Source organism: Argentina silus (assembly GCF_951799395.1).
Source record: "Argentina silus genome assembly, chromosome: 17".
Classification (NCBI taxonomy): Eukaryota; Metazoa; Chordata; class Actinopteri; order Argentiniformes; family Argentinidae; genus Argentina; species Argentina silus.
The window spans coordinates 9958065-9972593 of NC_139671.1; the positions used below are offsets into that span (position 1 = coordinate 9958065).

General features: G+C 47.5%; 1 protein-coding gene across 2 annotated transcripts in view; it reads right to left on the reverse strand.

The window, feature by feature from the left end:
• Positions 1–14529, reverse strand: part of mdn1 (midasin AAA ATPase 1) — a 35214-nt gene that overhangs the window by 18635 nt on the left and 2050 nt on the right. For both annotated transcript variants that reach the window (XM_083688913.1, XM_083688912.1), the window contains exons 7-46: positions 14301–14432; positions 14065–14168; positions 13848–13962; positions 13533–13738; positions 12598–12679; positions 12369–12464; positions 12119–12231; positions 11382–11530; positions 11220–11280; positions 10900–11111; positions 10674–10777; positions 10422–10566; positions 10221–10317; positions 10001–10114; positions 9743–9890; positions 9537–9644; positions 9261–9412; positions 7415–7593; positions 7077–7285; positions 6767–6913; positions 6532–6673; positions 6238–6372; positions 5898–6036; positions 5663–5801; positions 5424–5554; positions 5188–5326; positions 4949–5078; positions 4484–4744; positions 4106–4303; positions 3730–3938; positions 3402–3524; positions 2984–3181; positions 2765–2872; positions 2054–2242; positions 1864–1953; positions 1430–1693; positions 1033–1297; positions 677–836; positions 372–488; positions 74–282 (exon numbers count right to left, since the gene is read on the reverse strand). In XM_083688913.1, the coding sequence (XP_083545039.1) occupies positions 74–282; positions 372–488; positions 677–836; positions 1033–1297; positions 1430–1693; positions 1864–1953; positions 2054–2242; positions 2765–2872; positions 2984–3181; positions 3402–3524; positions 3730–3938; positions 4106–4303; positions 4484–4744; positions 4949–5078; positions 5188–5326; positions 5424–5554; positions 5663–5801; positions 5898–6036; positions 6238–6372; positions 6532–6673; positions 6767–6913; positions 7077–7285; positions 7415–7593; positions 9261–9412; positions 9537–9644; positions 9743–9890; positions 10001–10114; positions 10221–10317; positions 10422–10566; positions 10674–10777; positions 10900–11111; positions 11220–11280; positions 11382–11530; positions 12119–12231; positions 12369–12464; positions 12598–12679; positions 13533–13738; positions 13848–13962; positions 14065–14168; positions 14301–14432 (6019 nt within the window). The remainder of the gene's footprint in view (positions 1–73; positions 283–371; positions 489–676; positions 837–1032; positions 1298–1429; positions 1694–1863; positions 1954–2053; positions 2243–2764; positions 2873–2983; positions 3182–3401; positions 3525–3729; positions 3939–4105; positions 4304–4483; positions 4745–4948; positions 5079–5187; positions 5327–5423; positions 5555–5662; positions 5802–5897; positions 6037–6237; positions 6373–6531; positions 6674–6766; positions 6914–7076; positions 7286–7414; positions 7594–9260; positions 9413–9536; positions 9645–9742; positions 9891–10000; positions 10115–10220; positions 10318–10421; positions 10567–10673; positions 10778–10899; positions 11112–11219; positions 11281–11381; positions 11531–12118; positions 12232–12368; positions 12465–12597; positions 12680–13532; positions 13739–13847; positions 13963–14064; positions 14169–14300; positions 14433–14529) is intronic.

A 14529-nucleotide genomic window follows, 5' to 3' on the forward strand; every position in this document is an offset into this window, starting at 1 on the left:
CAGTCAAACCACGACAGACAACTTGTATTCAGTACAGAATACAGAAGAATGTTTCTTTAGTAGAGGTACTCACCCCAGATTGCAGCTTTGATGTTGGAGTGTATTTCTATCAGCAGGTCACACACGCAGTCTCCTGTCACCCCCGCGGTGTGTAGCACAGTCTTGAGGTCCAGAGTGTCCCAGCAAACCCCCTCATGCTCCCCTGGGATGTAGATCTCAACCCCTCTGTTCCTCATGGCTCTGGAGATCTCTCCATGCACAGGGTCCATGGTCAGGAACAACCTAAAAGAAGCCAGGAGAACTAATGAGACTGGATAGCCAAAAATACAGTACAGGGCATGCAACGCTGTCACTAATAGTTTGTATTGTACCTGAAGTTGGGGTGTGGGGTGATTTTGGGGGTGGTCCCATCGATGACCCCACGCTCGTTGATGGTCAGACACCCACCAGGCTCTAGAAGGGCGTTTAGGCGGTCCAACACGGAGGGGCTTAAAAAAAACACAACCCATAATGACCACATATTAACCACCTGAAAACCACACTAAGTGGACATACTGCCTCAAAAAACAACCTAACTCATATCTAATGCCTCAAATGAAAAATGGAGTGAAATGATCTGCTTTCCATGATAGTTTCAGACTCAGGTCCTAGTTATACTATTGACCATGTTCTTCACCTGCAGAAGTTGACGTTGTCCATGAGCAGCCAATCTCCAGCCTGCAGGGCCTGGACCAGCATGCCATCCAGCCACTCAAAGCCCCCATTACTCCAGCCATCCTGCAGCTGGGCCAGACGCTCCTTCAGCAGGGTGAAGTCCATCTGCAGCTTAGACATGTCTGCATGGGACACACAGATACATACATGTCCAGTTCACACTACTCAACCATGGTTCAGTTTGTACATACAAAATGTAATGAAGTAGACAAGAAAAATGATTCAATTAAATCAACTACTCCTACACCCGGTCACTACGATTCTAGTGATGTATCTGTTCTATGGGGAGCATCCTCAGCTTGTTACTGATGACCATACCTGTGAAAACCTTGAGTTTGGTGTTGAGTTTCTGCAGCAGGAGGATGATGACCTCTAGCTTGTTCAGAGCCTCAGAGGTGACCGTCCCCCCTGTCCTCTCCAGTCCCTCCTCCTTCAGCCAGCGACAGAACAGGTTCCACGTCTTCAGGAGGAACTCTGTGTCCTGGACCGCCCCGTCCAGCGACATCAGACCCCGTCGTGTCACCATGGCAACTATGTAGTCCACATTCTCCAGCACCTGCTGCCACGGCCTCACAATGTCCACCTGGAGAAGAACGCAAGACATGCTTTAACACTCCATATCCCATGTATCAACTCTCACATGGTAAAAATAGACATTCCCAGAGGAAGTACTTTGAATGTTGACAGCCTGGCCTCTTTCACTGAGGCTGGTTACCTGCTCAAACCCTCCCAGTAGTTCTGTGGTGTCCATCGCGCTGTTCATGGCCATGACCCTGAGACGGTGTCCAGTGAGCAGGGCCAGGAGGCGCACCAGGCTTGTCTTCCCACTGGCGGTGGGGCCCACCAGCACTGACATCCAGCCCATCTCCACACACTTCATCAGGGACTCCAGGGGCCGAAGAGCCTGGTGGGTGATAGAGAGGGGAGGGTCCAGAGCCACAGGGGCGCCTCCACTGCGCTGGAGGACGGAGAAGCCCACCTGAGTGATAAAGAGAGAGAGAGGGGATGAGGATGATGAAGGGAAAGGGTTACTTTACTTTCTTGATAGCTGATTTGTCTGATGAATACAAAAAGCAGCATATATGCAAGTTGATTCTTGACAATAACCTTCAAATGAAAATCTGATGAGTTTTAAGAGTGTTGACTAACCTGTAGATTGAGTGGAGTGATGTGGAATTGCCTTGATCCAGTGTAGGGCTCAAAGTCCTCACCAAACACCTTCCTGAACACAGACAGCACCTAAACAGAGAAGGTTTTCATGAGATAAACAGGAAGTTTGAACACAAATTCCTGTTGACCAACAGATAAACAATAAACATGTACATTAATTTGTACATACTTGGGCCTTGTCTGTCTCTGTCCTCATCCGATCAGCATACACCAAACCCACATGCTGGCCTGGGTTGAAGAACCCTGGTGACTGGTCAGCCTGCATTAGCTGACACCAGCGGAACATGTCGCGCAGGTTAAACTCCCAGGGGCCTCCTCTCTGACCCCATCTCCTCTCTACAGAGACCTCATGGACAAGCTGAGAGAGGGCAACAGTGGTAGGGAATGTGAATAACTGGGCAAAACAGTGCTTAAAGGATAGTTAACTTTTTTACACCTTATAGGTCAGCTGGTCCCTTACCCTGAATGTAGTCTATGGGCCCGCAGAAACTGTAATCCATGGCTCAAATTTGTTTAAATAGCCAATACTAATTTAACAGCTAACTTAAGCCACCGCCAACATAAAAACAATTGGTGTGAATGGGAGCAGTTATACAAAGTTCAATTCGATCACCAAAACCCCAAATAAAACCATGGTCACCTTTGTTACAGGCATATAGTGTTTCCACCGTTTTTCCACTCACTAATGGCTCTTATTGTGAGGAACAACATCCGCCGTTGGGCATGCAGACAGACACTGTCCTTGGTTGGCATAGTGGTGTCAATCCCAATAAATAATCTCACCAGTCAATGGTTACATAGATGAGTGGGTGGGTGAAGAGGTTGTTGGCACACAGAGAAATTCCTGGAATGGGCAGGGTAAACTGAATCCAATACATACCCTATTGTTAAACCGCACCATCTTAGAGATTATCTGATTATCAATGTTGGGGAAGATGGAGTCTCCGATGAATTCCATGTCCTCACTGGTGAGTTGGTCCACGTACACCTAAGAAGGCAAATTACATTATAGTATAATTCCACTGAAGGACTAAAACACAGTCAATATTATACAACACATACACATTTGGATAACTATAAGTTAGCTTTCATGACACACCTGAGTGAATCTATTCAGGAAGGATTTGGGTAGTCCCTTCCGCCCTCCTCCTTGAATGAAGGGGTTCTGGCAGCCAAAGATCTTGGTCTTCTGATGCTGCACCTGGAAGCTCATGCCCAGCTCTGGAATGTAGATCTCTGCCCGGTGGTCAAAGCAGGCATTCAACCCTTCCAGCACTGACTGAGAGGCCAGGTTCAACTAAACAAGCAGAGAACACAGATGTGTCATCCAGGAATTATAATCACAGATAATCTCATCCCTCTCACCACAAAGCCTATCTTGCTTCCAGTATTCCAATGTCCCACTCAAGGATTTACATCACCCAAAAAAAAACCCATTTCATTTAAGTTGATTTAACTGCCTTAACTACAAATTGGCAGGGATTTTCTATGAGATTAATACAAAGGCTCATATATACCTCATCCAGCACAATCCAGTGGCCAGCCTTCAGTCCAGCCAGAAGAGGACCGTCACGCCATGCAAACTCTCCCCCCTTCCCTCCCTCCACTGGCAGGTCTGTCCCAAACAGATCCGTCACATCCTGTCATGAGAGGAAATTAATAGGTTAGATATATGATGACAGTGGTCTGTTTGTTTTAATATGCTTAAAATACTAAGCAACATTCATTGAAATCAACATTTCCCTACAAAATCAAGACGGAAATTCAGGCATTCCATAATGTATACTGGACGATAAAGGTGTCATTTTAAATTGCTATGAAATAAAGGAGTGAAAAGAAGCTTACCGTTTGCTCGGACAGATTGATTCTAATAAGGTGATTTCCAGATGCCTTTGCCAAGGCTGCTACCAGGCTGGTCTTGCCCACGCCAGGTGAGCCCTCCAGCAATACTGGCTTCTGGAGCTTCAGGGCTCGGAGGAGTCTCTGGGCATTCACCGCTGTGGTGCCCGCTGCTATGGCATAGTCTGACAGGCTCCGACTCTCGCTCTCTGGTCCTGATGGGTTTGTATGTGTATATGGGGACAAGAGAGAAAAGGGAAATGGAGAACAATAAATGAAAAAGGCAAAACGTATTTAAGTGTGACTGCTGTGGATGATGCATGGGAGGATTTTTTACTTAAGCAATCCTATAAACCACTATTCTTAGGACAAAAGTGCAAACCTGAGACAATGTAGAACGGGTCAATGCCAAAGAAGTCTTCCCCCCACTGGGGCTCCCGGGGCAGGTTGGTGTCGTAGACCCTGAGGGCATCCAGTGTTTCCCGGTCCAGCTTGCTGATCCTGCTCAGCTTCTGCTGCAGGAAGCCCAGACACGCCCTGCGGGCTAGGAGGGCGTTCTCCGCAGCAAATGCTGTCGTACCTGATATCACAGCATTGGGTAGAAGGGAGACACACTCAGGTCATATCCTACTGTAGCACTCACAAAGGATTGTATGGCTATGGAATGCATTTCATAAATTAAATTACAAATACATAAATTGTATAATCTAATATCACTATTAATTATCTGATTGGGATGCAGTGCAGGCTAGTGGCTGACCTGAGCCAATTCCGTCCACGTAGACCAGACAGGCAGCATGGATGAAGGCAGTGACCGTGTCCAGCCTCAGGTCCCACTCTGCCTCCTCATCCTCATCCTCGGCCCCCATGGTCATGAAGCCGTCTGCATCACGTTCACACACTATGTTCAAGAAGTTGACCCAAGACAGGATGTCCCTCACACTCAGGATGCAGCGCCGCCCAAAGTCCTGATTGGTCAGCCAGTCGATAAAGTCCAGCATGAGCTCGGCGATGTCTCCGCCTGTATTGGAGATCAAAAGGTCATTGTGAGATACAGCTACGCGGAAGTGAAATAGAAAATGGACTAACTTCAATCCATTAATTAACACAGAGGGTAAATGTAAACAGAAGGCTAGTGAGCATTACACTAAATTCAAATTAAATAAGTGTAGGTTGATAAGTAGATGCAATTAGAATTCCATACAGATGAGAAAATGGAAAACACCTTGGTGGTCGTTGTCGTCCAGGGAGAGGCCTGTCCGCAGGTTGTGCTGGATGATCTGCACCAGGTCACTGCGGCTGTTACTCTGAGGGCACCAGATCTCTGTGAAACGGTTCCTGAGCGCAGGTGAGAGCTGGACACAAACACACACACACACAAATGCATAGGTGTCAGACAGATCGCAATACATCAAACAAAAGTAAGCTGTCGCCCTTTGTTCCTCTCTCAGAGGCAAGGTTTACCTCTTTCTTTCCAAAGTCTCCTCCAGGGTTCATGGTGGCGACCAGCCGGAAGTTGGGCACAGCTGTGATCAGCTCCACGTCGTCATTGTCCCCGCTGCCCTTCTCTGCTAGCAACAGGGACCTCTCCGTCTCTAGAACACTGACAGACAGGGAGCAGGGTCAATGGTTGAAGGTCATTGTTATTACTCTATGCGCTACACAATTATTACTGTGAGAGTGTGTGTGTTCGATCCTACCTGTTTAGCCTCTCCAACACAGAGTCGTCCGCCAGAGAGATCTCGTCCATGAGGAACACCCCTCCCTCTCTCATGGCCAGGACCAGGGGACCGTCGTGCCAGTCAAACAGACGGCCATCCTCAGTGTCCGACTGCACACAAACAGGAGGAGAGATGTGTCAGTGCTGAATGAATGGTGTGCTATTCCATCATGTACTTATAGGGCATTTCCACAGTTACAGCATTAGCTCCGGGGTTACCTGCTGTGTCCCTGTGTGTCTGACAGGACGCAGGCCACCCAGGAAGTCAGATGTCTCCATGTGCAGGTGACAGTTCAAGGAGAAGAACTTCTGTCCAGCCATGGCAGCAAACAACTGGCAAATGGTGGTCTTACCGCACCTAGGAAAGGATAACATGAGTTACAATGGCTTTCTAGTGCTACCAATTCACAAGAGGGGAGGTTTCCGTAGTTGGGAGCTGTTTTGTAACACATACCCCGTGTCTCCCACAAGCAGAACAGACTCCCCAAAACGAAGTGCCCGTCCCACCAAGACTGCCAGTCTCCTCATGCCACTTGTCCATACTACGTGGCGGAATTCCTCAGGGACACCTGCGATACTATCAACGAACGGACCTGCCAATCACAAAACAAAGCCAGATGAGTTCCCACACATTGCCTATTGCCCAGTGAAAGAGCCAGCTAAACTTTATGAAAATCATTGTCAGATACATTCTGCAAAAGGGTTTTATTCTATTCCAACTTTTTTTTATTCTAACCACAAGGGGTGTGTCGGTGTCAGCCTAGCAGTGCTGTACTACAATCTGTTGTACTCACTGAACTGAGTGGTGAGCTGCTCCTCTGAGAACAGGGTGTCTGGGTTCACCATCCTCTTGAAGTGCTTCTCCAAGATGGACTGGATAGTGGCCACCTCCTCTGGCTTCCTCACCCGCCCAGCCAGCAGCATGAACCCTGTGACACACACACACACACACACACACACACACACACACACACACACACACACACACACACACACACACACACACAGTATAAATATAACAAAAGATAGAGACAGGCTGAGATAGAAAATTAAACAGGATGTCCACTGCAAATTTGATTGGGCCTTACCATCGTTAGCCAAATGTTGCAGCCAATCACGGGAGTCATCGGTCTGCTCCTCCAGACGGTAGCGATCCGCCCAGCGGAACAGATCTCTCAGGGTGATGAACCCATGCTTCCCAGCAAACACAGTGGACCCCCTGCGCAGAGACTGGAGTAGAGAACACACACCCAATATTACCTGACTGATACAACCAATGAGTCAGCAGCATGTGAGACAGGAGGTGATAGATGTGACAGTCACCTGGAGATCCTGCATGACTTTGACCAGCTTGGTGCAGTAGGATGGAGGCAGGCTGCACCTCTGGTGGAGGATGGTCTCCAGCTCATCACTGGGTAACTCATCAAAGTGCAGCTCCACAAAGCGATTCCTGAAGGCTCTGGAGAGCACCTGGAGAGGGGAAGTCATTGTACTAAATCAGCGTTTCAGATCTGTCAAACTCCACTAACAGGAATATAGATTTGTTTATTCAGGTTGTACAAATGGCTGAATTACCAATGGCTGAATTGCAGTGCTGCCATGTAAATACAGTTAATGCTGGAACTAGACCTACCTTTCTGCCTCCGTAGAGACCAGGAGGATTCTGGGTAGCGTACAGCATGAATCTGGGGTGAGCTTTCACAACTTCCTGGGTCTCTGCCACAAAGAGCTCCCTGTTATCATCCAGGAGCCTGTTGAGGGCCTCCAGGACGTCCGTGGGGGCCAGATTCAGCTCATCCAGGATGATCCAGTAGCCTTTCCTCATGGCATCAATGAGAACGCCTACAGGGGTGTCACACACAGAGACAAACTGATAAACATCACATACTGACAATACCAGACACTGCTGGGAGGGACACAACATGTATGGAGGTTTTGTAAGGCTTTGGAGGGCTATTCAACTGTCCCTACCCTCTTGGAAGGCCAGCTTGCCCTTGTCATCAGAGGAGTAGCAGCCAATGTACTCCTGGATGTCAGTGTGCTCGTGGTTATTGATCCTCACACACTGGTTTCCTGTGGCAGCTGCCAACCACCTGATGAGGCTGGTCTTTCCCACAGATGTCTCTCCTTGGATCAGAACAGGGTGGGTCCTGAAGAACGGAAAAAACAAGACAGAATTAGTACGAATTTCATTTGGCAAAATGAGTGGTTGCATTTCAATTTGCAATTAGTAGAAAGGGAATTAATTGATTTTCATGGGGCTCAAGCGGAGGTCATGTCCGGAGGCCAAAAAAGGCAAAGAACAATCGAGCAATTAGGGGAGACAATTGACCTGTGTGGCCATGACACTACTCAACAAAAACAACAACAACAACAACAACAACAACGCAATGTCATGTAAAAGCCATGTCATCTTCATTGCTGTAGTATGTATGATAGTATGTATGAAGTAGTATGTAGACAAGGCTGGCAGCACTGTGAGGGTCATGTTCTTTGACTTCAATGCATTTAGCACCATACAGCCCTTACTACTTGTGGATAGGCTGCTGAGGGTGCAGGTGGACTCTCCCATTGTTTCTTGGATTACGAACTACCTGACCAATAGGCCACAGTTTGTACGGCTGCAGGGATGTGTGTCAGACTGGGTGGTAAGCAGTTCTGGCTCACTTCCTCTTCACCCTCTATACTTCAGACTTCAGGCACAACACAGATACTTGCCATCTGCAGAAGTTCTCGGACGATTCTGCTATTGTGGGATGTGTCAGTGGAGGCCAGGAGACCGAGTACAGAGGACTGGTGGACAGTTTTGTTGAGTGGTGTGAGCAGAACCACCTGCTACTCAACATCAGCAAGACAAAGGAGATGGTGGTGGACTTTAGGAGGACTAGGGTCCCCCGGTCTCCTTTTTCCATCCAGGGAGAGGACGTGGAGGTGGTCCAGAGCTACAAGTAGATGGGGGTGCACCTGGACAATAAACTGGACTGGACTGGTAACACAGATGTCCTGTACAAGAGGGGCCAGAGCTGGTTTTATTTCCTGAGGAGGCTCAGGCCTCAGGCTCAGGCCTTTGGCGTGTGCAGGACTGTTCTACCAGTCAGTGGTGGCCAGCGCAGTGCTGTACGCGGTGGTATGCTGGGGGGGCAGCATCAAGGAAGGTGACACCAAGAGGCTGAACAAGCTGATAAGGAAAGCTGGTTCTGTCCTTGGTGTCACCCTGGACACTGTGGAGGAGGTGGCCAATAGGAGGATAAGGACCAAAATCCTGGCCATCACAGACAATCCCTCCCATCCCCTACATGACACTGTGGCAGAGCAGAGAAGTTCCTTTAGCAACAGATTACTACAACCATGTTGCACTAAGGAGCGCTATAGGAGATATTTTCTGCCTGCCGCAATAAGACTGTACAACTCCTCCTCCGGCTGTCTCGATTGGGGTGATCAGGCTGGGGGATGTTAAATCATACTGGACTGTTCTTACTGTATATAATGTTTCAGATGTCTATTTTATTGTATTACTATATTATATTATTCTATTGTCACTTTATTTTGTTGTTGTTGTTTGTGATGTGAGCTGCTGAAATGCCTTAATTTCCCCTAAAGTACCTATCTATCTATCTATCTAGTATGTACAGTAGTAGTGCAACAGGCTGTTGACTACAGAACATGATACATACTCTACCATCAACAAGTTGATAATGTAATTCCCTATCAAAGCAACATAGCTAACCCTGACAGAGAGAGCGGCTTCATAGGTATTGATGGTCTGATTGATCTCAGGGGCAATTGGGTGCAGGGTGCAGGGCCACTGTTTTCCTACCCGGCGGACACCACCCTGGCCAGGTCACGGAGGTTGAGCTTCACAGAAGTGGTGAGGATGTAAGTGGGGTCAAGCGCTGGCTCCATCTCCCCCTGGGACACCCAGTAGCCCTCCATGTGGACACAGGGCTGGCCGGAGGGCTCAGGAATGGGCTGTGTGGGTGGGTGGGGAACACACAGACAATTACTCATTAACATGGGCTCTTATCAAGGAGGGTTGTACAGCAGGTCAAGTGGTTTTGTGAAGTTGAATGAACAATGTTTCCTGCTGTATTACCTGCTTCAGACACTTGGTGTTTCCTATCAGGATGTGGTGACACACCATCTTCTGGACTACTGGATGGGAGCTCCTGTCCAGCTGGGTCAAGAAGCTCAGGCAGAAGCCCTGAAAAAGCCCACCAGGGAGAACATGGTCACATCTGAACTGTAATCAATGAGGTTAATAAGGGCATTGTTGCCAGCAGCAGAGCTTTGGCCTGTTACCTCATAGAGAGAGCGCTGTATACTGTAGCAGGGGTTGGCAGCGACATATTTCAGAGCTCTGCAGAGTGTACGCAGACTGTAGTGAGGCCTGTGTCCGGTCCCGTCTACCAGATGAGAGTTGGCCTCCATACGCACCGCAAGGTAAAAGCTACATGGAAAGACAATCAAATCAGACAGCAATCATTATGTCATTCGACATACAGTTAATAATAAGAAACTTCACATAATGGCTACAACAGAGGAATGTGTTGTTCTGACCTGATGATCCCGTTGATGATGTTCTTATGTGGGTTCAGGCCTTTGAGGTAGTCAGACACCAGGATGCGCAGGTCTCCCTCGTTCTCGAGCTCCTCCACATAGAGCTCAGTGAACCTAGGAGACGCACAAAGGGCAGCAAGTCAAACCACCAGAACAAGTAGTCGTCAAGATGCAAAGAAGCTAAAGGTATTCCAGCTAAACCCCATGCCATGGCTCTCACCTGTTCCTGATGCCCAACGGAAGGTTCCTTTTTCCCACGTCAGTAGCAGGGTTCATGCAGGCAAACAGACGAAAGTCTGGATGGCGAACCAGGGGCTCTGCACACAGAAAAAGAAGAAAAAAGAGTGAGTTACATATTCAATGCATAACCTTATGACCAATGCCAAAACAGTCAAAGTACATGGTCCAGTATGATGATCACCTGTGTCTCCGCGGTCCAGCAACATCAAAGAGCCAGCACTGCCCTCCAGGAGACCACTCAGACACTCCAGGGTCTCGGCTGCAGCCAGGTTGATCTCATCCAGCAGGATCCACTCCCCCTTCTTCACTGCCTGGGCCAGAGTCCCCTGGAAACACACACATTCAGGCCAGAAGGTCAGAATCACAGTGTAATAGGTGAGCAACAGGGATGTTACTGTATATGTGTGTAGGGGGAAGCTTTAGAGACCATTACCTCCACAAAGGCAAAGACCAGTGCGGTCTCACAGGCTCTGATCTGCTGCTGGGTCTGACTCAGTCTCAGGGCCAACGCCTCCCACTGCTCCTGCAGCATGGCAGCTGTAGACACAGACACAGACACACAAATTCAGTGACAATAGTCAATACTCTACTCATTTCAACATTCACAGTGAGAGTGAAATATTCAATAGAAGGACATAAAATACATCAACGTCTCGTACCATTGGATGTCTCTTGCAGCTCTTTGGTGAGGGCTGACTTGCAGACATGGTCCATGAGCTTGAGTAGATCCTGCCAGCGCTTTCCCCTGAAGCAGGTCTGCACGTGGCCCAGGAAGGTCAGGTTCTGCTTGCGAGAGTACGTCTGGGAGAACAGGTCCTCAAAGGCCTCCCGCAGAGGCAGAAGTATCAGCTTGTGGTCTACTGGTTTATACCTACATATGAGGGAATAAAGTACAGTCAATGACAATACAGGGCAATTGTCCCAGTCTGAATAGGTAAGCATAGGCCAAAGGTGTAGTTGGGCCCTTCCATTCACTCACCCTCCTAGCAGGTCAGCTGTGTCACTCTGCTGGTTCATATTCACCACCCGTAACCTGTGTCCTGGAGGATGGAGAGATGGAGGTTAGAGAGCAGACAGGTTGGTTATTGAGTGTTCAGCGGACTCTACTGCCTGAGAGGGGCTTTCTGATGATGTGGCTCACCTGCAAGTCCCGCCAGGTACTGCACAGTTGAGGTCTTTCCTGTGCCAGTCTCTCCAACCAATAGGATTGGCTCACCCTTGACTACACACACTGCAAGTTGTTCCAACAGTATCGCAGAAGGGCGCGTGGCAGCAAAGGTCTGCTTCTCACTGGAAAGACACGCAAAAGGACACACACACACACACACACACACACACACACACACACACACACACACACACACACACACACACACACACACACACACGACATCTTACTCATCGGACTGTTTCTTTCTCAAATTCATTACCATTTTCAAGCTGTCTCCTATAGGTGCTTAAAACCAGGTCAAAAGATGTCTGATGTTTTTTGAATGCATTATCAACATTTATAAAATCACTATTTCATTCATTTGAGCAACACCAAACAGAGATTGATGAGCAATTCCTGAAAATAAATACTACATAAACTGTGCCTTTGATATTCAGTGCCAGGGTATTATTGATCTGATGGCGTGACAATCAATATGTTCTTTTTTCTGTTGGCATATGCTGAGAGCTGGAATATTTGTTAGTTTACCATAGTGTAGTTAAGGATCAATTCAATGTTTATTCAATCTACCAGCAGGGAGTCTATCTGCGCCACCTTCGCCTGGGTAAATGTTGGCAGTGGTGCATAGAGTATCCTGACTAAACAAGGAAGTGCCGGGGGACAAGTGGGCACCATGCCCCCTTTCCCAGGCCTGCAAACTAACTTACACACAGATCCGGACCACTTCATTCTGCTTCCGGACCAGATTCACCCTGCCCACAGTGGCCTCCAGCTCTGTCACAGAGATGCCAGGCTGGTACATCTTGCAGAAATGCAGGGCCTGGAGGCACATAATCACCACATCAGAAACAATTGAACACAGTGTATCTTGTAAAAATGTATGCATTTATGGGGTAATATGTTTTTCAATATTGTCAGCACAGGCTTGTCAGTTCTAATTACACTATACAACAGTACCTTCTCTTTGGAGATGTTGAGCTTGGACCCAATGACCTCAGCCATTCGTAGTCTGCTTGCTGGGCAAGATAGCATAGCTGTGAAACAGTCGAGAGCCTACAGGGGGCAGAGACAGACGGCCATACAGTAAGGAAGAGCATTAGGCAAAACTCCATCAGCCTAAAACTGGCCTTTGTAACCATAAACACTGCAACCATGAACAGTTCTCTGCAATAGGCTGAAAACTTACCTCTAGGAAGACATGTTGAGCTGTGGCTGATGAGGTGCTGTCAAAGTTGCCACTGATCCTCTCACACCATTTTAATAAGTCTCTGTTAGAGGAAGAGATGTGAGATCTCACAGGGCCAGATTTGGCAATTCTCCTTTGAATTAATAAACTAATATAAGACAGTAATTCATGTCATGACAGGAAAATAGAGGAAACAGACCCATCAAAATGTTTACTCGGAATATACAGTAGTGCTGTTGTAGCATGTATAACACTGTTGAAACCAACGGTTCCAATGATAGAAATAGGCAGGGCTTATACTGTAACTGTACTGTAAGGATTTAAACAGGTGCCATTTTCACCATACATGGCTGAACATAACAACATTGTACCCATGCAGCAAAAACATATGGACCTACACTAATAGTGTGGCACAGAGAAAAGTATGGAAAACTACCCCCATATTGATTTCACAAAATCCAATACATAGAATAAATTCTATAGACCTCATTCAATCGCAGGAATGTGTACAAATCTAAAATGGGAGGACAGGGGAGTGTCCTCGGTAAGGGGGGGGGGGGGGGTGAACTTGTTATCTAATGCCCTAGTGTGACGCTGCCCTAGTGTGATAACCCATCAATCAATGGGCTATTGAGCGCAGCAACTCCCGGTGGAAAGCTAATTAAAGTCCTGGGGGCTGGCTGGTTGGTCATATCACAGTGGGAACGGATGTAAACCCTACATCCCACCCTCTGATACAAATGTGGGGTCATCAGATTTACCTCTCTATCTGGGGCTCCACCACACCACAGAAGACTGAATACTGAATCATGGGTGTAAACTTATCACTAGCTTATGTGCTAATAGCATATTGACAGATACATATTTCAATAGAGGGAAAAAATACCACATGAAGGTGGTTAGTATTTTTGCAGTGAATGATTACTGGGAATTACCTCAGTGACAGTCCTCTCCCCTCCAGGGATGAGGCCTTGTCATCCAGCTTGGGTTGCGAGTGGGACACCTCTGGGTTCTGCAGGCTGCCTGTGTGGCTCAGTGCAGCTAGGTCATGTTCAGGGTGTCTCTCCCCAGTGAGCTGGCAGTAGATGTCCAGGAGTCTCTCCACCACCACAGTAAGGTTAGGATACCGGTTTACCAGCACCTACAGAGCCAAACAACAGGAAAACTTAAACTAGAATGCGATAAAACCAGGGGCTACAAGGGTAAAAACAGAGCACAGTAAATCGATGTGGACTCCTTAGTTGACTTACCTTCTTCAGTTCCTCTCTTGCCATGTTTCCCATCTGCAGCTTAGTCCAGTACTTGTCCAGAAGAGCTGCATGGGTATTCTGTGGCCTGTACCATCCGCCACCACTGTAGAACATCCTACAAATACATATAAACATCACTGTTATTTTCTGTGTAAAAACACAAACAAACTCTAGGGTCACATACTGTACAGTAATCCCAATACAATTATATGTTTACCTTCTTGTAGCAAAGAATTGGAAGCCTGGAGCAACATCAATGCAGTCCTCCCGACCTGGAATCATCAGCTTTTTATTCTCCATTAAGGGCAGGAGCACTGATATCTGCAAATGACAAACTCGACAGGATTACAAACACATCATATCACACATTATTATTGTAGCCAGAAACCGTTCATATCAGAGTTAATATTCCCTACAACAAATTCCACCTGATTCAAGTTTGAAAACACTCACCACATCCAGAGGTGCATGGTCAATGTCCTCCAACAGGATCCAATGGCCTTTGGCAACAGCTTGTGTCAGAGTACCTGGTTGCCACACAAACTTCCCTGGAATATCTGTACAACGGTACATCCCAAGCAACATCTGCAATAGCGCAGCATAGGAATTAGAGAATTAACATAAGTTCTCAGAGGTTGAGATGTTGTTGGGGTCTCCATACATCTACAAGGCCTAATAACAA